This window comes from Vipera ursinii (assembly GCF_947247035.1).
Source record: "Vipera ursinii genome assembly, chromosome: 11".
Taxonomy (NCBI): Eukaryota; Metazoa; Chordata; class Lepidosauria; order Squamata; family Viperidae; genus Vipera; species Vipera ursinii.
Genome location: NC_139524.1, coordinates 16,227,898 through 16,251,233, shown reverse-complemented (window position 1 = coordinate 16,251,233; position 23,336 = coordinate 16,227,898). Strand labels below are relative to the sequence as shown.

General features: G+C 48.4%; 3 protein-coding genes across 4 annotated transcripts in view; 1 reads left to right on the top strand and 2 right to left on the bottom strand.

The window, feature by feature from the left end:
- Positions 1–102: 102 nt before the first annotated feature.
- SNX22 (sorting nexin 22) lies at positions 103–9,351 on the top strand. Its single transcript, XM_083371091.1, has 7 exons — positions 103–253; positions 3,382–3,465; positions 4,682–4,786; positions 5,105–5,190; positions 6,286–6,318; positions 7,138–7,211; positions 8,399–9,351. Exons 1-7 carry the CDS (start codon positions 164–166, stop codon positions 8,554–8,556), a joined length of 630 nt encoding a protein of 209 aa, XP_083227217.1. The 5' UTR covers positions 103–163; the 3' UTR covers positions 8,557–9,351.
- A 186-nt stretch (positions 9,352–9,537) lies between these two features.
- Positions 9,538–15,159, bottom strand: PPIB (peptidylprolyl isomerase B). Its single transcript, XM_083371296.1, has 5 exons — positions 14,942–15,159; positions 13,228–13,341; positions 12,513–12,606; positions 11,050–11,234; positions 9,538–9,968 (listed from the first exon to the last, which is right to left on the bottom strand). The coding sequence occupies exons 1-5, from the start codon at positions 15,116–15,118 to the stop codon at positions 9,846–9,848; spliced, it is 693 nt and encodes a 230-aa protein (XP_083227422.1). The 5' UTR covers positions 15,119–15,159; the 3' UTR covers positions 9,538–9,845.
- A 4,772-nt stretch (positions 15,160–19,931) lies between these two features.
- Positions 19,932–23,336, bottom strand: part of CSNK1G1 (casein kinase 1 gamma 1) — a 29,574-nt gene continuing 26,169 nt past the window's right edge. The window contains exons 12-13 of one of the 2 annotated variants that reach the window (XM_083371064.1): positions 21,938–21,995; positions 19,932–21,009 (exon numbers count right to left, since the gene is read on the bottom strand). In XM_083371064.1, coding sequence (XP_083227190.1) covers positions 21,941–21,995 — 55 coding nt within the window. In that variant the 3' untranslated portion in view covers positions 19,932–21,009; positions 21,938–21,940. Of the gene's footprint in view, positions 21,010–21,804; positions 21,996–23,336 lie in introns of those variants that run through there. The other variant, XM_083371063.1, reaches the window with a different exon arrangement.

Below are 23,336 nucleotides of genomic sequence, written 5' to 3'. Positions count from 1 at the left end.
ACGGGGTCGTAGGCAGCGCCGCCTCCCTTGAGCCCATCCAGACGTGCCCACTTCGGAGGCCGGCCGGGCTGCGGCGCGACTGGGCGGAGCAGGGCGGGCGGAGCGAGGCGAGGCGGGCAGAAGCATCGGCCGGGGACGGGCGGCGGGCCGGCAGCGCTGCGAGATGCTGAAGCCGGCCGTGGCGGTGAGCGCGGTGAGGCTGCGGGCGCCCTCGCCCCCTCGGCGGCCGCGCAGTCCGGGCAAGGCTCGCACGGTGCGTCCCCGGGCAGGGGCGGCCCTTCCTCCGTCTCCGCGGCTCTCGGGGCGGACGGGCGGGCAGGCGAGCGACCCGGGGTCCGGGAGGGAGCAATTGGCCTTGCCTAGGGAGGGCGAGCTCGGGGCCCGTGGGAAAGGGCTCTGCTGACCCGGGTTAGGGCGGCCCGAGTTCAAGCGGGAGAGGGGAAAGGAGAGGAAAGCCGGCGGACTGCAGCCTGAAGCCTTTCCTCGAGGCGCTGGCTTGGGAGCAGCTTTCCCTCCAGGAGAGAGAAGGGGAAGGAGTGGGGAGGACCGCATGAACGTCTGAACGGGTGCCTGGCGGATCTTACTCCTATGGAAACACACACACACACCCAGAAGTCTTTTTAAAGGCAGACGTATTTCTTAGGAATGAGGTTTTCCCGAAACTGGTCCTCCCCCTCCTCTGCCTGACCTAATTGCTAGTTAGCAGCATTTCTCTCTCTCTCTCTCTCTCTCTCTCTCTCTCTCTCTCTCTCTCTGTGTGTGTGTGTGTGTGTGTGTGAGAGAGAGAGAGAGAGAGATGTGTGTGTGTGTGAGAGAGATGTGTGTGTGTGTGAGAGTGTGTGTGTGTGTGTATGAGAGAGAGAGAGAGAGAGAGAGAGATGTGTGTGTGTGTGTGTGAGAGAGAGAGAGAGAGAGTGTGTGTGTGTGTGTGTGAGAGAGAGCAGAAGGTGTCACGCAGTGCCAGGGATCCTGGCAGGGGGATTCGGCCCTCTTCCTTTAAATAAGGGGAAGGACCTTAGGAATGTTTTAGGACATATTTCGAGGAAGGCAAACGTCTTCCTGGCACATGGACACTGGCGCACTGTTTGTGCAAATCCAGCCAGGAATCAAGAGAAAGGAGACTCTTCCTTGCAACCAACAAAGGGCTTATTCAGCCCTGCTTTTTTTGCTCTCCCTGGAAAGGCTGGTCAGGAAATCACCTGCTCTGGGAAGAGCAGCTGGCCCTTTGTGTGGTGGGCAGCCAAAGTCACCCAAGGGAGAATTGATCTGAAATGCCTCTCCGCTCTGGAAACCTGAGAATTCTCCCCACACACACACACAGCCTCCCCCTCCCCCACCCCCCACACCTGAGTGAGTCAGCTTCCTGCCTCCGGGTGGGATTAAGGCAGACCCGCTCTGGCCTGGAGACATTTGAGTGACTCCTTGACTCCTGCTGAACTCGGGATATTGTGGGAATGCAAACTTTCTCCCTGGGCTGGCTCTGCTCTTCCCTGCCTTCAGGCGAGAGGGACTGATAGGCCTGCCTTGCGGTTTGGAGGAGGAACCTGTTTGAATTTTCCCTAAGGTAAGTTTGTGCATTGGGGCGGTGTCCTTTGGTAAACAGCACCACAGCTAGGAAGGAGAAGCAAGGAAGGCAGGCAGTGGATCCTTAGGCAGCCACGTTTGGGGGACACTGCAGTCACCTTTCAAATGTCCTGGCAGAAGGGTGTGTGTGTGTGTGTGTTTTTTCTTCCTAGCCTTAACATCCTGGATTGAAGGCACCACCCATCATGTTCCTTCCCCGATGCAGTTTGAACCTTTTAAGAGGAAGTTTATGGACCTTGCAGGAGGAGGGATCAAGTTACAGGTCAAGGGAGAGGGGCAAGTTTTATTGATATAGAAGTGGACTTTCGGAAAGTTGGCTGGGTGCCTTATCTATTTCCTATGAGCTCAACGAGACGCCTCTGAGAAAATCCACAAATTAGGAAGGAAAGCAATTGGGGGAACTTGGACTGAGAAACAGAATGCGTTTGTTACAAAGAGCCCTTTCAGGGTAGTGGTTAAAGGCGTCGGGCTACAAACCGGGAGACAGTGAATTCTAGCCCCACCTTAGGCACAAAGCCGGCTGGGTGACTTTGAGCCAATATCACCAGGAGATGGTGAGTTCTAGTTCCTCATTAGCCATGAGAGCAGGCTGGGTGACCTTAAGCCTATCATTTTATTTAATTTTATTTTAATTCCATTTATATCCCGCCCTCCTCCGAAGACTCAGGGCGGCTTACAAGCTTAGCAGTAGCCTTCATTCTATGTATATGCCTGCTTATTAGGGCTTTCACACACACCCCCAAGTGGCATTAATACAAAGTCAGCTTAATTGCCCCCAACAATCTGGGTCCTCATTTTACCTACCTCGGAAGGATGGAAGGCTGAGTCAACCTTGAGCCTGGTGGGATGCGAACCTGCACTAATTGCAGGCAGCTGGTGTTACTTAAGGAGGCATTAGCCCACTGCTCCACCAAGGCTCTTCACCTATCACCAGGCGACGGTGAGTTCTAGTCCTGCCTTAGGCATGAAAGCCGACTGGGTGACTTTAGGCCTATCGCCAGGCGATGGTAACTTCTAGTCCTGCCTTAGGCACGGAATCCGACTGGGTGACTTTAGGCCTATCGCCAGGTGATGGTGACTTCTAGTCCTGCCTTAGGCACGGAAGCCGACTGGGTGACTTTAGGCCTATCGCCAGGCGATGGTGACTTCTAGTCCTGCCTTAGGCACGGAAGCCGACTGGGTGACTTTAGGCCTATCGCCAGGCGATGGTGACTTCTAGTCCTGCCTTAGGCACGGAAGACGACTGGGTGACTTTAGGCCTATCGCCAGGCGATGGCGAGTTGTAGTCCTGCCTTAGGCATGGAAGCTGACTGGGTGACCTTGGGCCAGTCCCTTTCTCGCAACTGTAGTAAAAAGAAAGTAAGGACCAGCTACTTCTAAAAAACAGAAAGCAGAAGGGAGACACACCCAGAGGCATAAAGTTATCAGGTGCGGTCTCTCTGCATGGATAGACTTTAGAAAAGATGGGAACTGCCCAGGAGGACTTTCCCAGCCAAGACAGAGCAGTTTCTGATTTCAGGCCAGCCTCTGCTGACTCCTCCCATTTCTCTCCTTTGCTGGGACTCGGAGCCTCCATGGAGCTGCTGCCAAGGTAGAAACAGCTGGGATGGTAACCAAATTCGTTCTTTCATTCAGAAGCGCTGAAAAGCTTCTCCTTCCAGCCTGGTCTCTCTCTAGCCAGGATGTCTAGGACGCTGCAGTTTGCAAGGAGAGTCTTCTGAACCCAGCAGAAGGTCAGCAGGGACGTAACTGAAGGCAGGGCCTGTAAATCTGACCCACCTCTGGGTGCCGTTGCAGGTATTCAAAGTGGAGATCGTGTGTAACGGAAGGAAACATTGCGTGGAGAAGCGCTACAGCGAGTTTTACGCCCTTCATAAAAGGGTGAGTAAAAGGGGATATTTCCTTCTTCGGTCGAGCTTTCATATTTCTGCCATCAGCACAAGAGTGGTTGGTTGCTTCCTTTTGGGGATCCCCACCCCACCCCATGTTCTAATTTAGCCAGAACCATGGGATTTCATAGTGGTCTCCCTTCCAAAGAGCATTGGATCAAGGAAGGATCAGCTAGAGCTGGCTATGTGCTGCCACCTGCTGGAGATGAAAGGGTGGTGTACCTGGGATTCCATGTGTTTCTCGTCCCTCTGCATTTTGAGTACTGCACCAAGCCATATGCAGATGAATCAATTAATATTGTTTTTGCAGCTCTTATCTATAAACTGTTTTTTGTTTTTTTTATCCCATTTATATCCCGCCCTTCTCCGAAGACTCAGGGCGGCTTACAATTTAAAGCATAAATCAATGTGCTTAGCAAACTGTTGTTCAATGAATCACACGGTCCTTAAATGAATCCGGCTTCCCCCACTGACTTTGCTTGTCAGAAGCCAGCTGGGAAGGTTGCAAATGGCGATCAATTGACCCTGGGATACGGCAGTCGTTGTAAATATATGTTGCCAAGCGCCAACATGGTTGCTAAGTGCCTTAATTTTTTAATCACATGACCACGGAGATGCAAATATGGTTGTAACTGTGAGGACCAATTGTAAGTCACCTTTTTTACTGCCAGTGTAACGTCAAGCAGTCACTAAATGAATGGCTGTTAAGTCAAGAATGACCCGCCTACAGAGGACAGCAGCAGTGCAATATGGGGAGTCCTTGACTTACGACCACAACTGAGCTCAAAATTCCTGTTGATAAGCGAGACGTTCGTTAAGGGAATTTTGCCCCATTTGACGACCTTTCTTGTTAAGTGAACCACTGCAGTTGTTAAATTAGGAACACTGTTAAGTGAATCTGGCTTCCCCATTGACACTGTTTGTCAGAGGGTCACAAAAGGGGATCCCAGGACCCCCGGGAACACTGCAACGGTCATAAATACGAACCAGTTGCCAAGCATCCGACCCTGGGGATGCTGCAGTGGGTCGTCAAGTGTGAAAAATGGCTTTTTTCTCCCGTGCTGTTGTAACTCTGAACGGCCACTAAACTGCTGTAAGTGGAGGACTCCCTGCAAAAATTCCCAATTTCAGAACCGCAGCAGTTTCTTGGTCCGTTTCTGTGGGCGCCCAGGTCCTGACAGGCACCGTGTCCTCGGTTCTCTCCTTAGATCAAGGGCAGCTGCCAGGTTCCCGATTTCCCACCCAAACGGGTCCCGAATTGGATGGTGAAGGTTCTGCAGCAACGGAGAGCGGGATTAGAAGCTTATTTGCAGGTGATTTACAGCAGGGGTCCCCCACCCCTGGTCTGTGGACTGGTACCGGGCCGCGGCATGCCAGCAACCGGTCCGCACAAACAAGCAAAGCCCCATCCGTGGGATGCAGGCAGCACACAAAACCACGCATCTTTCAGTCCACGGAAAAACCTCTCTCCAAGGAACCGGTCCCTGGTGCCCGAAAGGTTGGGGGCCTCTGCTTTACTGCATGGGGAGGGAGATGGTTATTCCCTGCTGAAGCCACCTCTCCCGTTTGCTTCTTCTTCCTCTGTGCGTCGGGGTGAGTTTTACTCCCCCTACTTGTTGCATTCCCCGCAGGGCGTCATCTTGCAGAACCAAACTCTTCCCAAGGAGCTGCTTCATTTCTTGAAGCTCTGGCAAGGCCAGCAGGAGCCCCATTTGGCGTGAGTATTCCTCGGGAGTGGAAACGGGAGGAAGGGAAAGGAGCGGCCCTCAGCTGTGCCAGGGAGACCTGTGTTCCTCCAGGGGCTGTTGAACTACAGGTCCCAGCAGTCCGTTTTAGTGTGGCCAATGTTGATGGATGCTGCTGCCTGTCCTCGTCCAGGATCATCTGGAGGGCTTCTGTTCTGCGTGGATTCCATTGCATCCTTCTTCTCTTGACCTTTCGGCGTTGCCGATGTCCTGCTTTTCCCTTCTCCCCACCCTGGCAACAATCCCAGTGAAAAATCCAACACCAAGGGCTGATTCACAAACTACAATAAAGTGTAGTATCTTTTTTTTTTTTAGATTGTGTTCAGAGTAATAGATGAAGTAGCAGATGAAGACATGAATAGAATAATAATCAATAGAATAGAATAGAATAACAGAATAGAAAAGAATTACAGAATGAAATAATAGAACAGAATAGAATACAGAATAGAATACAGAATAGAATAGAATACTGTAGAATAGAATAGAATAGAATAGAATAGAATAGAATAGAATAGAATAGAATAGAATAGAATAGAATAGAATAGAATACAGAATAGAACAGAATAGAAAATAATTACAGAATGAAATAATAATAGAATAGAATACAGAATAGAACAGAATAGAAAAGAATTACAGAATAAAATAATAGAATAGAATATTGCAGAATGCAATTTAGAATAGAAGAGAATAGAAGCTGGAAGGGACCTTGGAGATCTTCTAGTCCAGCCCCCCTGCTCAAGCAGGAGAACCCATGTCATCTCAGACAAGTGACTTTCTAGCCTCTTCTTAAAAATCTCCAGTGAGGGGCCGTCCACGATATACGTCTTTGTGGAGACAACTTTATGGAGAGAACTGTCTTTGTGGAGTTGTCAGTACGTTTTGAACTTGGTTGTCTTTCAGACATTTCATTACCCAGTTTGCAAACCCCACTCTTTCCAGCACTGATGATGTTACCTAGTTGGGCAATGAAACGTCTGCAAGAAAACAACCAAGCTCAGAGAGCACCAAGGACCGAGCTACAAATATTCTTCTATTGAAGACCTTGTATTTGGTTTCTCTTTCAACAGGTGGGATGAGAACTCTTCCTTTCAGGACTTCAGGTAAGTTGCTTTCTATTTTTTAAGGGAGGGGCTGGAGGAGCACTCCAACGTTTGATGGGGAGCGGGATCCAAGTACCACTTTGGCCTCATTGTTTATTCCAATGTTCTAGATATCTTGGATTTCCATCAGCCCTGGAAATCAGCTTTCGGAGAGCCGTTGGGTCTTGAGGAGAAAGACAAGATTGTCTAAAAATCTAAAAAAATACCAGAAGGCCAGCTTCCTCCAGTCCTACTTCTCCAGGAATATTTAGGCTCAATTTCTAAGCTCTAAGCAAGTCACATTCCGTGGCATCCTTGGTGCTCTGTGAGCTTGGCTGTTTTCTTGCAGACATTTCATTACCAAAGTAGGCAACATCATCAGTGCCCTGGTCATCATACACATCACTGAAGCACTGATGACGTTACCTAGTTTGGTAATGAAACGTCCGCCAGAAAACAAGCGGAGAGAGCACCAAGAACCCCACAGTTCAACCCTGAGCTACAAATATTCTCAAAAGTGACATTCCCTTTGCATAGGATGCAGAGGGGAAGATCTCCGAGCCCCCCAACTCTTGTTTCCTTGACCTGGCTCTGTCTCTCTTTGACTGCCACCTCTGGCATGCCACCCCAAAATCCTGAGTAGCCCCCCGCCTAGAAAAAAGTCCCAGAAGGTCTCTTTGAATAGCATGGACAACATAGGTGATCCAGAAGGATCTTCTACCTAAGCAGGGGGTTGGACTAGAAGACCTCCAAGGTCCCTTCCGACTGTTAATTCTGTTACTTTTTGCCCCTTTCCTGCTTGTTCTAACACACAAGGTGGCACTTTCTTCTCTCCCACAGCCCCTGTGCCCAGCTCTCTCACCGGCCTGGCATAAGCTTCCACAGCGATCCGTACGTGCTCCCATCTTCCACGGGTAAGCCTTGAAGAAGCCTTTTTTGGGGGGCGGGGGGGAGTGGGGGTGACAGAGGAAGGGGAACAACAGTTAGCCAAGGCTGCGCCATCCACCAGAGGCTGGGAAAGGCCAAACGCATTTTGGAAGCGTTGGGTGTGATGGAAGCCAAACCAAGGACGAAGTGCAGACTTTTCTAAATCCTCAATGTATAATCAGCTGCTTAGCACTGGCTTCGCTTAATGACTGCAGCATTTGCTTGATGACTGCCGCCAAAAAGGTCATAAAAATCTGGTAAAATCACGTGACCGACCCAATTTACCACGGTCACAGCATACAACCATAATGGGCAAGTTCCATTAAGTTTGAGGACTACCGTAAAATGCAATGGGAGTTTCAAGGCCAAAAGATAATTTTGCGATAGGAGCCCCGCTCTTCAAAATGACTGCACCCAGCAAGCTTCACTCCAGGCCATGTTGTCAAGAAGGAAGCTGGGAGGAGGGGGGGAGAGGGTTACAGAAACTATTCTAGAGGGGTCACCGTGGGGTCTCCCTCATCTCTTCCAGAAAGTATAGACCAGTGTTTCTCAACCTCAGCAGCTTTTAAGACGTGTGGATTTCATTGCTGGCTGGGGAATTCTGGGAGCTGAGGTCCACACGTCTTACTGGTGTAGTCCCTCCAGACGTGGCTTCACCTTCCCACAATGCCCCAGCCTGAAGATTTCTGGAACCCAAAGCCCACCTACCCAGAGGATACCAACCTGGGAAAATTTGGATGAAGAGCCCAGGCTGTTAACCAGCGTGCCCCTCCATCCTGGTTTAAGGGGAAAGAGAGCTATTAAAATAGTCTGTTTTACTCACAATCCCCCAGAACCTTAGTTCCACTCTAGAACTGGTACCTTAAGCTACTTCAACCAATGCCAAGGGTTGCATTTTACGGCTTTGGTTGTTGTTATTCTTAAGCTCTATGTCCCACTTTCTTGGCTCGGGTGGGGGCAAAGACTTAATTTATCTCTGAGCCTGTGGCTGAGGAATTCTGGGAGCTGAAGTCCACACGTCTTAAAAGTTGTCAAGGTTGCAGACCCCGGCCGTAAGGAACACAATCAGTTTTGCTTTCCCAACTGCAAAAAAAAAAAAAAAAGGTAGGAAATCTAACTGAAATCTTTTTCAAGAAACTGCAACCGGCTAGTTTTTCTGCCTCTTTTTATCCAGATCTGCTTCCGAATATAATCCTAAACGGTGTCCTGCAGGGCCTCTACGCCCAAGACCGTCATCTGCCTGGAAGCCAAGCCCTTAACGGGCTCGGGGCTGCAAAGGACAATGACAATGACCCATTGAGTTGGTCTTCTGCTCCCTTCCTTCCTGCCTAGAGACACACGGAGCTGCCCGCTTGGCAACTGTGTGCCTCGGAAGAGGAGCTCCACCCCAGCTTCTCTCGTGTGCAAAACGGAGGGATCGAGGACACAGCTTACCTGCTCTGCTCTTTAGCATCTTCTCGGTTTCACCAGGGGAAAGGGGGGGGGAAATCCATAGTAGTAACTCCTAGACTTGTTGAGTAGGCTATCCATTAAAATGCACTGTGGTTTATTTCGGCTACATCTCTTCAGGAGAATACGGCATCTCGAAAGGTCATTGGTCTTATTTAGGAGACATTCCTAGTAAAATAAAGAGTTTCTCAACCCCTTTTAAGAGGTGTGGACTTCAACTCTCAGAATTCCTACCAATTCGAATCCTGTTCGGTCTCGGCAAAGGGGGACACACCTGTGATCCTTGGTTGTTTAATCTTTTCCCTCATCTCACTGGGACAGAGGAGGCGGGTCTTATTTCGTTTAAGGCTGGTAATTCCTCCGAACTGCTGAAAACTGGATGGCCCTCCAAATGGGTGGGTCACCGCCAATGTTCCTAGTACGGCTGAGGAAAATGGGAACTGTGATCCAGCCGTGTTTCTCCACCTTAGCAACTTTGCGGTTTTGGTAGACTTCAACTCCCACCAGTTGGGAATTCTGGGAGTTCAAAAGTTCCCCCAATTGAAGCTGCTGAGGTTGAGAAACCCTGATCTGGTGGGCTACTGTGGCTTAGCCAAGTTCCTCAAAAAACCCACGTTTTAAAGTTCTTCCTACTGTGGAGGACACCATTTTCCGCTAGAGTGCCCAGAACAGCTTCCTCCGTTTCCAAAATCGGAGGTCACTACTAGGATTTTACCCTCTTCTGCTCGTCAAAAGGCAACTGCTAAAAGCTTCCACTTTTACAACTGGGCTTACGGCATGTGTTAAGCCACGCTTCATGGCATCAACTACAATCGGCTTGGGCTCCCCCGGTCCTGGCTGATGAGGACAAAGGCAAGGTAGATGTTCTTACAAAAAAAACACAATGGTCATGTTTATTGGTCCATGTGCTTTTTACAAAAAGAATTGACACAACGCTCCTGGCCCCTTTGGAAGGGGCCCCGCTGCCCACCAAGGCTGATGATGGAAGTGGAAGAAGTTGAGCGGTGGTTGCAGAAATGGACGCCCCCACCTCCTGGCATGGAGGGGAGAAAGAGAGCAGCGGGCACTCAGCAGATGGAGGAGGAGGAGGAGGAGGATGAATGAGGCCCCGGAAGAAGGTAGGGCCTCCAGCCCTTTTGCAGACCAGAACCTGGCCCTCCAGCAACCCCAGATTATTCTTTGGCAATGGCGAATGGTTTCTCCACCTCAATGACGTTGCAGTCCGCAATGATGACATCCTTCAGGGGTTTGTCACGACTGTCTGTCTTGGTGCTTTCCATCTTCCGGACAACGTCCTAGAAAGAGGTAGTAACAAAGTGCAGAATTGATGGCCCCCATCTACCATGGAGGAGGACATTATCTCATGTACGTTCTGGTCTCCATCCTCTCAAGTTCTAACGGTCCCTGCTGCAGCTTGGAGCATTAGTGGAGGGTCCAGGAAGATGATGTCATAATATATGGGAATGACCTTGGGAGGGGGAGGGGGAAGAGATGTTGCCTAGAGAATGGTCCTATAAGAGCAGGGGGAGCCCAGAGCTGCAGAACTGACCAAGACAGCAACTTGGAAAAGATCCTCCCTAATTTATCAGGCTATAAAAACAGAAGGCGAGAGATTTGTACTTTCAGACTTGCAATGAGTCTGGCAATAGAGTAAAATTAGCTAATCTGATCACGTTTCCTGCCTGATCTAGCTGGGAAGGATGATGATGAGGTTGAGGCCCCTAAAACCTTTACTTTTATTTAGGACAAGGCAGGGAGATGGTTTTTTCCCCAGTATGATTAAATTCCAACTGTCAATAGGCCTGGCCAGCAATGTTGCACGTTTATTTCAACAACGCCTGGTGGGAAACAGTTGCCAAATCCAGCTTTGGCTCATCAGAACCTCAATCTAGATGAGATTTGCATCTTCAAGACCGCAAGGTAGACCCAAGTGGAATGCAACCTGGGAAAATGGAGATGCTGGTAATTTGGCATCAAAAAAGGCAAATTGGAATGAGTGGGAAGAATCGCATAGCCAGGCCAGCACTGTACTGATAAATGCATTCTCCAGTCACAACCAACTTTTCACCATGATGCAATCTTTTTTAAAAAAAGGAAGTGCTGCTTTGGTACATCCTCTAAATTTGTGGTTCTGTGACTCAACAAGACGTTGAAATACAGGAAGGAGGAAACCCAACGGAGTTGTAATAATAGTCAAATTCAGCTCTTCTAATTTTGAACCCTTGCATCTAGACCAGCGCTTCTCACCCTTATCCGCTTTTAGAAGTGTGGACTTCAACTCCCAGAATTCCCCAGCCGGCATGAAGTCCACACAAGCTGAAGTTGAGAAACACAGATCTATAGCTCTCACCCAACCCAACTGGAGTCCACACTTACCATCCCTTCCAGGACTTTGCCGAAGACAACGTGCTTGCCGTCCAGCCATGACGTCTTGACAGTAGTGATGAAGAATTGAGACCCGTTGGTGTCCTTGCCGGCGTTAGCCATGCTGACCCATCCCGGCCCGTAGTGCTTCAACTTGAAGTTCTCATCTGGGAAACGGTCTCCGTAAATGCTCTTCCCTGGCAAAGGTGAGAACAGGAGAGACGTCATGCTGTCCAAAACAAGAGACTGAGAGTCTCAACCTGAGATCTACCTGGACTACACATGGAGATCAACCCACTCAGGAGGAGGACGTGATACTTTAGGGCAGGGGTAGGCAACCTTGGCTTTTGTGACTCGTGGACTTCAACTCCCAGAATTCCTGAGTCAGCCATGCTGAGGGGAAAGGGAGAGGTTTCCAAGCTGAGCCAAGCTAACTGAGGAATTCTGGGAGTTGAAGTCCACGAGTCATCAAAGAGCCAAGGTTGCCTACTCCTGCTTTAGGGAGAAGCATCTCCCAGAGGCAGCTTCTCTGAGATCCTGGGTCCTTTTCAGATATTAGAAGAACTTATGCACACCACAGGAACTCTTGAGTACCAATTTCCTTGCTTTTCAGCCATTGCGTTTCCACACGATCCTAGACCAAGATTCACCTATCCATGACATACCGAATCACTAGGTTCACATGCCAATCTATAACCGAGCTCTCTTTGGCTGGATTCAGTCTTCACATTGCACCAAATAAACTATATTATAGCTCAGAGTACTGTGCGAACAGCCTTCTTTTCTTTCTTTCACAACTGATTTTATTGCTCGCTGGCCTGACTGTGGTGCTCTTTACAGCCTCTTCGCTGTATATGTGTGTGTGTGTGTGTGTGTGTGTGTGTGTATATATATATATATATATATATATATATATATATATATATATATATATATATATATATGTGTGTGTGTGTGTGTGTGTGTGTGTGTGTGTGTATATGTGTGTGTGTGTGTATATATGTGTATGTGTATGTATGTATATATGTATATGTGTATGTATGTATATACCGTATATGTGTATATATAAATATGTGTGTGTGTGTGTGTGTATGTATATGTGTATATATATGTGTGTGTGTGTGTGTGTGTGTGTGTGTGTGTGTGTGTGTGTGTGTGTATATATATCACTGAGGCAATAGTGCCCAAGATGGCAGCCTCAGATGTGAAGGAATTCTGGGAGTTGTAGTTTCCACGCTCTGGAGGAGGTTCAGGTGTTACTCCACTTACTGTAGGAGTTGTGAGGGTTGGAAAACGGATCGTTCATGTGACAGACCCAGTTGTACAACTTTTTGCACAGGTTGTTAACCATCACTGTGGTTGGTAATCAAACTTATTGTTCGCTACGGGGCGTCTTTGCCAAAAAAAACATGACACGCCTCAAGGAGATTGAATTTGGAACCATTTGAACTCCCTGTCACGGTCTGGAGTCTTACCTCCTGTTCCATCGCCCCGGGTAAAATCTCCGCCCTGGATCATGAAGTCCTTGATAATACGGTGGAACTTGCTGCCCTTGAACCCAAATCCTTTCTGGCAAACAAAAGTAGCAAAGCATGAGGACGCTGGATGCAGGGGACCCATACCTTAAACATTGGCAGTGCCCCCTTGCCAGCACCTTGCAAATTCAGGAATCCCAACCCGCAAGTGAAAAAAGCAATGATGTTTCAGTGGACAGAAAGTGGATCCACTGTTTTTCTAGTCCAACTGAGCACCAAAAAGCTTTTAAACACAGAAGACCACCCTTTCTCATTGGGAGGGGTTCCCCCTTCATCCAGGCCAGCCATTTTATGGATTACTGTTGTGAACTACCCAGAGTTGTGACCCAGGACAGGCAGCCACACAAACCTGTAAATAAACAGCTAAATAGATCCAATCCAATATTATTAATAAATGCAGAGTGGCTTAGTTTCTTCATAATTTCAACCACCTACTTCCTGGGGTGACTGCCCCCTTTTACCCAACAGTGGGGCCAGGCCTGCTCAGAAAAACAACATCACTGTGAAGATTATTTTTTTTTCCCCAGCCACCCACAGCTACCGGTCTCTCTGCTTTATCTACCGCTTGTGAAGCGTTGTCACCTTGCACCAATCCAACCCGTAATTTTGCGGTCACTCAGAAAAGACCACATCACGGAGCTGGCGTCCGACTTACCTCTCCTGTGGTTAAGGCAACAAAATTCTCCACCGTTTTTGGAACCGTCTTTCCAAAGAGGCCGATGACAATGCGCCCCACCTCTTCCTCCCCAATCTTAACATCAAATTGCACCTGGGGAGAGAAACAGAGGCTGCTATCAGGCACCGGCTGCTTAGGCGAATTTGTTCCTGATCTGAATTCAGAACCCAATTCCTGGAGGCCGTCCCTGGCACCCAGGCACTGGTTGCTTAAATCCAGCCCTCCTTGGTCACCAACTGCCCTTTGTTGCAGCGGAGTCAAAGCACCACTAAAATAATTGCAAACATCAGGGTTTGCCTGGTTAAGCCCAACATTTCTGTCGCTAAATGAGACAGATGTTTTGACCACTTTTCTTGCCACAGTTGTTAGGTGAATCACTGCAGCTGTAACAGGTTGATAAGTGAATTGGGCTTCCCCACTGACTTTGCTGATCAGGTCACAAAAAGGGATCACATGGCCCCGGGACACTGCGACCGTCATAAATATGAGTCAGTTGCCAAGCATCCGAATTTTGATCTCACGATCATGGGGACGCTACAACGGTCGTTAAGTGTAAAAAATGGTCATAACGGTCAGTTTTCAGTGCGGATGTAACTTCAGTCGCTAAACGAGCTGTTATACATTGAAGACTCCTTGTATTTAAGCCATGTAAGCACATCAGGCAAGGGATGAAGAAGACACAATTTGAGTAACTGCAGCGGTGACATCATTGTGTGTGATGTCCTTGGAGGCTTCTTTCTACCAGACCTGTGTGTGAGGACACAAGGCTGCTGCTGTCTGAACAGGCACAAGCCTTAAGGTGCTTTTATTAGAATAAACAACGGCTTCACCCTATTGGTATCTCGGACTTGGCGAAGGGTTCCTGGGGACAGAAGAGAGGCCCAATCCTTCTGGCATGGGTGGCCGTCCTCATCCCTCCCCAACGTCCTTCCTCTTCACCTGGAAATCACAGTCCAGTTTTTAAGTCTTTTGACATCCCCGTGGTCAAGGCTCTCCTTCATTTCAGGGGCTCTGCAAGGCCAGGCTGCAATTCGTGCACTTAACCAGCCAGGAGTTAATCCCACTAGATCAAAGGGGGCTTCCTCGTGAGCAATCCTGCAGCGATGCGGCACGTTAAAGAGTCCCCAGAAAGAAAGCAAAAATAACCCCCTGCAGATCTCCTGCTTCAGGGCTCTCCGCTGCCAGCCTGCCAAGCCTAACCCTGCCACGGGATGACCGGCAATCCTATTCCTGGAGTCCCCGCTTCACAGGGGGGGCGCCTGTGCCGGCATTACTCGCGTGCAAACCTCCGCTGGATCTGCCCACGTAGCTCGCATGCCACCTACCGAGGCATGGGCAGCATCCCGGCGGCTCACTGACATCTCATCGGTCGCGGCCGGTTCCCAGGATGATGGTTCCCATTTCCCACCACCCCACCGGTCTTAATGCACGTGTGCGTGCACGTCCACACGTGCGCGTGTGCGACTGCACGAGGAAAAACTAAAAATTGGCCAGCAGAGGCATGGGTGGGGGGGGAGAGAGACCCCTCCGGGCACTGGCCGGCTGCCAGGCTGTTGCAACGGGGTTGCAATCGGGAGAGGGGGGCTGCACGGGCGCCGAACCCCGCTGCAAAGCAAGTGGGCCGAGGAGGGGGGAGCGATGCACGGGGAATATTCAGCCTGGGTGGCCCCCCACCCCACCCCCGCCTGCTCACCTTCACCGTGACCTTGGGACCCTTCTTGCGCTCCTCTGCGTGAGTGCCCGGCAAGAGCAGCATCAGGAGACCCCCGCCCAGCCCCAGCAGGGCCGCGGCCGCCAGCAACTTCATCTTCCTGCGCTCGCAGCTCCAGCCACGCCAGCCCGGCCACAGTGCCCGCCGCGCCGCCAGCATCCGCCCCCTTCCCCTCGCCAGCCTTCCTCTCCCCGCCCCCCGCCCCCCCTATCGCCTGCCTAATGGTACGACCCCGAGCCGGGCGGAGCCAGGGCTGCAGCGGCGGGGATTGGCGCGTTCCATCGCCAAAAGGGGGGGTGGGTGGGTGGAGGGGAGAAGAAGCCAGCTGCGGCAAAGGAATGCCACGTTTCCAGCCTCGTATTGGGCAGCCGGATGGGCCAATCGGGAAGTGGCACGGAGGGCGGCGGCGCGCCCATTGGGCCGAGGGACAACAAAGAAGAGGCCGGAAGGAAGGAAGGAAGCTTCTCTGGCGAAACTACGTTACCCAGAAAGGAGCGCGCGAGGAACGTTACCGCTCCGCTCCTGCAGGGGTCAGCATAGCCAGCGGACGCGGTCACGGCTCGACTTTCTTCCGTTAAGCTGCAGAGCTGCTGCTGCTCTGAGCCCTGCCTACCTGCAAGGTTGTTGTGCGGGTGCAATGAAGACAAGATCCGCCGGAGGAAAACCCGGCTATAGACGCAAAGAGGTTGGGCCATAACGCTTTTGACCGAAGTTACTCCAGGGTGAACTGAATCCCTTTTAGAGCAATATTTTTCAACCTTGACTTGCATTAAGATGGGTGGACTTCAACTCCCAGAATTCCTCAGCCAGCCATGCTGGCTGTGGGCATTCTGGGAGTTGAAGTCTACTTCAAGGTTGAAAAACACTGCTTCAGAGCATCATCAAGACTGGCATGTAATGCTTCATCGACAGATTACATAACTTTATATTAATTATTCAAACCGTAGGCTTAACCTCCAAAATATAAAGCAGATCTACTCTGGTTGCTACGGTACTGCTGAATAGGTTTATATTTTACGTCCAGAAGAGAATCAATGTTAGAAGCTTGGTAAAAGATTGACCTGGCTTTTGGCATTTTATATGAACAGAAACTAGGAAACAGTGATTTGTGTAACACTGGTACCTAAAAATCCAAGGATAAGATTTAAAGCACCCAAAAGTGGGCTTGCTTGATCAAGCAATTACATCCCGGTAATTCCAGCAGTCTTTTATATAAATGTTGCTGAGCTCTTGATATGCAGATAAGTATTTTAAAGGTTTGATATATACAAGTAAAGCAGCAGCACTTAAGCCATTTTGAAAAATGAACCTGGTCTCTGCAGACAGGAGGTTTAACATTTTGAGAAGGCGTGCATGATGTTTGACGACATGATTTATGACTGCCATTCTTGAGGTTTGTTGCCAATTTCTGGCTTTGTGCTGGTTTCCAGCAAAAACATGCCCATTCAGAAGAATGGATTTGCCTAATGAATGACTGAATGAACCTTTATTGTCAAAGTACAACCATGTATACATTGAGATTGACTGAGCCTCCCTTCATGCCCCCACCACCAAAACTCAAGTGACAACAAACCCACCATCTTGTTACACCATGTGAGCTAATTGCACAACACACCGGCCTCGCAAGTCAATCATACATAAAATTATAAAATTATTTCCCGTTCACTGTTCACGGCGATTCATTTAACAACCTCCCCCCCCCCAAAAAAAATGTCAAAAAACAGATCTGGTCATGTGAGAGTCTCAACTTACGACCGCAACAACCTACAACTGGATTTCCCATCCCAATTATTGTCATAAATCAAGGACTACCAGTATAAAGAAACACACTCTGGCATTTGTTTTCATTCTGATTTCAAGATGTTAATTCCAGGGCCAAAGATCTGTGGCAAAACCATGAACAGACCAGAAATGAACAGAGCAAAGTCAATGTTTTATTTTACATTAAAATGGTGCCATTAGGGGGAGAATGAATTCAAGGTACACAACACTTCTTGCAATGTCCCATTAAAACAGGCGAACCAGAAAGAACAGTAGCAAGACCCATTTCCTGGCACAATAAAACCCCACCAGTGCTTAAGGAAGGAATTTTTCACCCACGGTATAGATAAGCCCTTATCCTGCTTTTCAGATGCATTTCAAACCGACATTCATCTGGAAAAGAGATTTCACGTTCCCCACCATGCGGCCACTGCAGAACACGGATGATGAGAGGACAGTAAAACATTGCATCCTGTGTTTCAAATGAAACCAGTAAAATAAAAAACCCCAAAAGGCATTTTAACAAGAATCGGAACAGTGCACATAATACTTTTCTTTAAAAAGAAAAAAAGAAAAGAAACAAAAAGATTTTCACAGCTGATTTTTCTTTACAGTAAAGAAGAGCTGCCCTCATTCGCTATCCCCATCCCGCGATTTAAAAGCACGACGGCCGACGAAGGTCAAAGAAACAGACGTAACAAAATATACATCACGAGGTTTCCAATGGGAGCAAGCCACTCGGCTACACTTCCCTGCTGGGAGAAGATGCGATATTTGGTTCTTGTCCAGACGCCCAAAGTCTTAGCTCCCTTCTTTTATGCTCATGGCAGAACCCACTTTTGCCCCCATCCAGTGGGCTTCCTAAGTGGAAAAGGCAACTGCTCTTCTAAATTCCACATGGTAGCACCTGAAGTCATACAGCAATAGCGCAGTTGGGGTGGTGGTGGTGAAATATCTCGGGGGGTTTTTTGCGGGGGGTGGGGGGAAGCGATTACATTCCTGAGACAGTCTGAAAAGGAGAAGAGAGGTTATATCAAGGCCTTCCTACTCCTGCCTGGTTGGATTGTCACCCACTCAACATTTTTGGGGGAGAGATATTAAGCTCCGAGCTGGTCCCAGGAGCCAGGGGACACGCAGCTTGGGGAGAAAAGGGTGGCCTTCTCGTGGGATTCAGCACGATGTCCCTCTCGGGTGAGAAAAGACAGGGGTCTACTGCGCAAAGGCGTCCTGGTCAGGGCGAAGAACCTCTCTTCTCGTTTGGCAATAAAGCAAATAGAAGCCAAGGCTGCTGCCCACGTTCAAACTCAAGGCTTGCTGCGTACAAATAGAGGAACAAAATGAAGGCTTTCCCCCTTCCGACAATCACGCCATGCAGGGACAGAGAACAGGGGGCCCTCTTGAAATAGCTGAATTACAAATCTCAGCATGCCCCCACCATCAGCTGGGCTAAATCAGGATCATGGGCAGTTGCAGGGCAATGCGATCTGCCCACCTGCAGATCCTTGGTATCATTAATATAATTCCTATAACTTCAGTACAACTTACATTTCTCCACCCTTCACAGACAATTCCATGGACAGTAAAAACATGAGTTCGAAGAAAGACAAGTTTGTTTCCGATTACTTGTGGGGTATGCATCACACAGACGCAGCTCGGAGAACTGCGGAGGCCAAGTAAATCTGCAACTGAGTCCTTTCATTGCTAGCGGTCGTGCCAACATCAAGGCCTACAGAAAGCGGCCAATCTCTCGTTCCTCCGTTACTGACACTCAAAACTATTAAAAGTCGCAGCCTTAGAGGCAAGGAGTTGGTACAGTCCTTCGAGGCCCCAAGAAAGACAAGGCATAAAACTGTTCCTCTTCTCGTTAATATCTCGAGAAAGCAAAGATTATGGCTTTGCGCTTGCGGGTAAAGTACAAATTTGGCAGTGCACGTTTATCACACACACACACCCAACACTAAGCTACAGGCTAGGGGCTCACCCTGGTAACTCCCACTTACATTTTGTAAAAAGTACCTGCTCACCAAACCTTGGGAAAGACACATCTATGGACTGCTATGAATCAAGAAGAAGCAGCAGCCGTTTGCTCATCCCCTTGTAGAAGGTGTGGTACATGAAAGAAACGGAAGCACAGATTTTGGACCTAGGAACATATGGGCAGGCCTTGTTGAAGACCAACCATCCCTGGAAGCCCCATTGCTGGTTCAGGGCATGTTTGAATTATGTTAAAAGGGTAACAACTGGAAGAGAGCGAAGTTATCAAAGCAACCATGAAGTTGAAGAGTTTTCTAATGCTGATGCTGGTCATTCTCAGTGCTATGTAGGTACATATTTTGAACATTCATGCAGAGCTTCTTCTAGATTAGCAATTTGAGCTTATTTATATATATTTTTTTTAAAAAAAAAGGAAGTCAGAAGAGTGATCACACCCATAAAACAGTTTTACTAACTTCAAGAATATGGAGAGGTCTGAGAATAAGATTCTTGGCTCAAGCAGAGGTTGATTTCCCCCCCCCCCAAGACAAAATGACCAACAGCTGATGAACATGCATATATGTGAGAAGCTCTTTTTCGAGATAACTGGATATCGTTATCTTTATTTTCTAAACAGATATCAAAATATCTGTTCTGACAGAAAAAGTGTGTCAAGCTAGTAAGGAATTCGAGAACTCCTGAAGCAAAGCAATCCTCACCGTTAAATAGACTTGACTCTGGGGAAAGACACCTACATTCTTCAACATGGTTCAGAAGTAAATTATCCGCGACTGGAAGCCAACATGTTTTGCCTCATTGGAAAGGGGAGGCTACAGATCCAAGTGTTGATATTACAATTTTCGAAGAAGCAATGGAGAACTGGGGGGGGGGGTTTCCCCCCATTTTGTACTGCTCTGTGCTAAATGAATTATTAGCTTATAACAAAAGGAGATCCTAAAAGCGGACTAGAGCAGATGAGTGTCGCTAGTCCCTATTTCATTCTAGAGATTTACTGAGGATTTAGAAACAAAGCTGTTTTTAGTTTAAAACATAGCTCTCTCTTTTTGCAAGCTTCAAGTTGTAGGGGGGGAAATTCTTAGGCCCTAGACCAGGGGTAGGCAACCTTGGCTCTTTTTATGACTCATGGACTTCAAATCCCAGAATTCCTGGGAGTTGAAGTCCATGAGTCATAAAAGAGCCAAGGTTGCCTACCCCTGCCCTAGACTGTCTTGCTCAGTGTAAAAATATTTCACTTTCAGGATGCAAATTTTCAAAATGGGCAAGAGAAATTTAATTTTTAAGGACCGCCAAGGGAGAAACTCTCAACTCTTATCAGTGAAGAAAGATGGGGATGATGAGTTGCGTTTCTATGTTACGCCCCATTTTGTGGGGAAAGATAGAACTCCGAGGACGAATGCGCAAATATCACTGAAAATCTGGGTCCTGGGCCACTAATTGGGAAAAGATCAGCAATCTACGGCTCGGCAAAGAGAAGTGGGGGTGAGATTTTAACCTCAAGACAAAACATCAGGCATGAAAAGAGTATTCGAGATGAGCAGGAATCCAGTTGTTCTAGGATCCAGTGGCTTTTTTCCCACCCGCTAGCAGTTCTTTCATCTGCAAACAAGGAACTCTTGCTTGCTTCTCCCCGCTACGATTCTGAAGGGAGCTTCCCTCCCACAAGTGCCCCCAAACCAGTCGCTGATCAACAGGGTCGGGTTGCCTTTGAGACAGATTTCAGGAGGTGAATCCGAGGCTTTTCAAGAAGGCTCCTTTTCAACTCCTCTCTCAAAAGCGCCCCCCAAGTCCAGACTGCTTGGGAGAAAGGGGGGGAAAAAACCCGAACAATTTGCGTGTCTGACATCGATCTCATTGCGTATCCAGGTAGGTGTAATCAACCTCAGGCCCAGGCCACAAAAACTGAAAGATCTGCAGGCACTGTGTAGATGACACCCTCTTTTAAAGTCCGTAGAGTTTGACTGGAAAACCTGGGCAAAATCCGCACCAGAGAAGAAGTATAAGGCAACGGCAGTGTCCTCTCTCTGGCCAAGCTTCGCTCTGCTTAAAACGGCCAAAGTGCCTCATTCATTCCACGGTTACTTGTCCAAAGTTCAGTCCAGCTGACTTGGCTTCTCCTGCCAGCAGAAAAGGTTTTTTTCCCATCTCAAGCCGGTCAAGATAGGCACCACGGAGACAAAAGCCACAACCGGGGTGTTCAAGAAGAAGCTGGAAAATTCAAGTAAGCGGCAAGGGCAACGTCGGGCCGTTAAGAACTTGGCCGCGGTCCTGGTGGAATCCTAAGAGGGACGGGCAGCCTGTATGAAGAGGAGTGGAAGCTGAGCGTGTGGGCTAGCCTCATTCACGCCGACGAGGAGAGAACACACAAAGACAGAGCGCAATATGCATCCATCGTGTTACAGTAATAATAATAATAAAAAATTAAAAGTGCAACAACTTATGCTCGTTTAGAACGGACAGTTTTCTCCAATCATTCTGAGAATAGGAGAAAAAAGGAGGGGAAAAAAAAAGAGACAGGCCAGTAAATCAAGGCAACTGTTAACAAGAGTAGATTGCAATTCTCCCGACTGCTTTCTTACTGCCTGGGACACTCTCCATGGGCAACCACCAAAGGTCAACCCACTTTGGCCACCTGGGAGAGTTGAAACCCAGGGTGTGGATGATGTAGGAGAAGCCTGGGCTCTTTTAGCAGCATTCTTCCCTCCCAGCCGTGAGTTCACTTGGCCCTATGGTTCACAACAGCAAGGGAGGGGAAGGGAGGGGAGGGGGAAGCACGTGGAGAACCCAAAGGGAGGAGGGACAAAGCACAATCGCCAGGAATGCCCCCCCCCACCTTTCACTGAAGGGATGTACAGAAAAGGAAGGAAGCCAGCCTCCTCTTCCATCAAGGGCAACCAGTGCCTGGAGTGGGAAGGAGGGGGCGGGGGGGGGGCGAGAAATGCTCTCCTGATTCCGTCAAAAGGAGCCTCAGGTACCGAGGAGGAGTGAACGAGGGAGACCATCTGGGGAATCCACCTGCATGTTTATTATGGAATTTCCCCCTCCTCTCTCTCTTTTCTTTCTCTCTCTCTCTCTCTCTCTCTCTCTCTCTCTCTCTCTCTCTCCCCCTCTTTTTGGTTTAAAGTGTCCCTTGTTTCTTGACCTTCCCCAGCAGGAGCCCCCTTCATTAAGACGTGGCAGGAACAGCAGGTAGGCAAAAGACCCCAAAATGCCTTCGGGAGACACCTGTTATTTCTGGCGCTGAGAAGACTTCTTCCGTTTCCTCTTATAGAAGCAGCAGCACCTGGAGCACAAAGAACACACAGCCAATCAATACAGCGTCCCAGGGCCGGCCCGGAAACCCCTCTCCTTCAAACACGACGCACGCACGAGACAGGATGGAGCCAACCTCTTCATTCTCAGAAGCACGCGAGGCACCCTCCCCCATCCACCCTCTCCTGTCAAACTGGAGTACCCCTAACACAACGGACAGTCTGCACTCATGATGATCACACGTCCACGCTCTCTCTCTTTTCTTTTTTTTCTAAAGGACTGCCCTAGCTTATCGCAATCCACTCTAACCTCCAACTTCTCCATCTTTTTCCACACTTGCGTTCACACCAGCCAGGAAGGTGAACAGGCTAGCTTTCATTCAAAAGACCCACCGCATCCCCAAAGCAGTCCGAGCCCCCATTTCCTCAAAAAATGCAACCTGGACAAGCACACAAAGCTCTTAAGCTGGAAGTGCCTAATTAGAGATCCAGAAGCATGAAGACGTTTTGCATGAGATGCTGTCGGGACAGATCCACACATAGCACAGGCAGGAGAAGCTCACGGTAGCTGCTCGTAGGGAGATTAGAGAGGATTATTTAAGAATAAGCAGGATGAAGTGTTTGGCCTAATAAGGACTTGGGTTCTCCTGGGTGAAATTTTGGGAGTGTCATTTCAACCAAAGGTCCTTCTTTCCTCATTAGAAATATATATATATATATACACACAGAGACACATACATACACACACACACACACACACACACACACACATATATATACACACACACACATACACACATACACATACATACAGAGAAACAAACCCTTGATGTAATCTAAATTAGATGGAGATTAAGTGCTGTAATCCTCTTCCTCCTTGATTACAAACAAATGCATTCAAACTGGGAGATTAAATCATTAATCCACGTTTGCTAATTCCTCCTTAGTTACATTTTAATGGAACGAATGTTTTTCATCCTGGTTTTATTCATACCTTGCTACTACTTTACGTAACAGCAAATTTCCCTTTTATTCAATAGGGAACTGAATGCGCAATGCATATTATGACCCTAAAATTTGCTGTTACGTAAAGTAGTAAACCTGGGCTGGTGGCATCTGAACATGTTAGCTGTCTGAATCCTTTACATCCTAGTGTGTTCTCATCAAAGATATTTGTACTTCCAATTCCTTAAAGAAGGAAATTAAAAGTGACTGTCTGTTAGGCACAAGCTCCGATATTTAAAAAGCAGGCTGTCATTTCTGTTTAGCACTTAATTAAACAGAATTAATATCCTATTTATTATTAACATTTATTCCAAGGTTCTAACATCCAAATTTCATCAATTAAAATATGCATTAAAAAACCCTTCTAA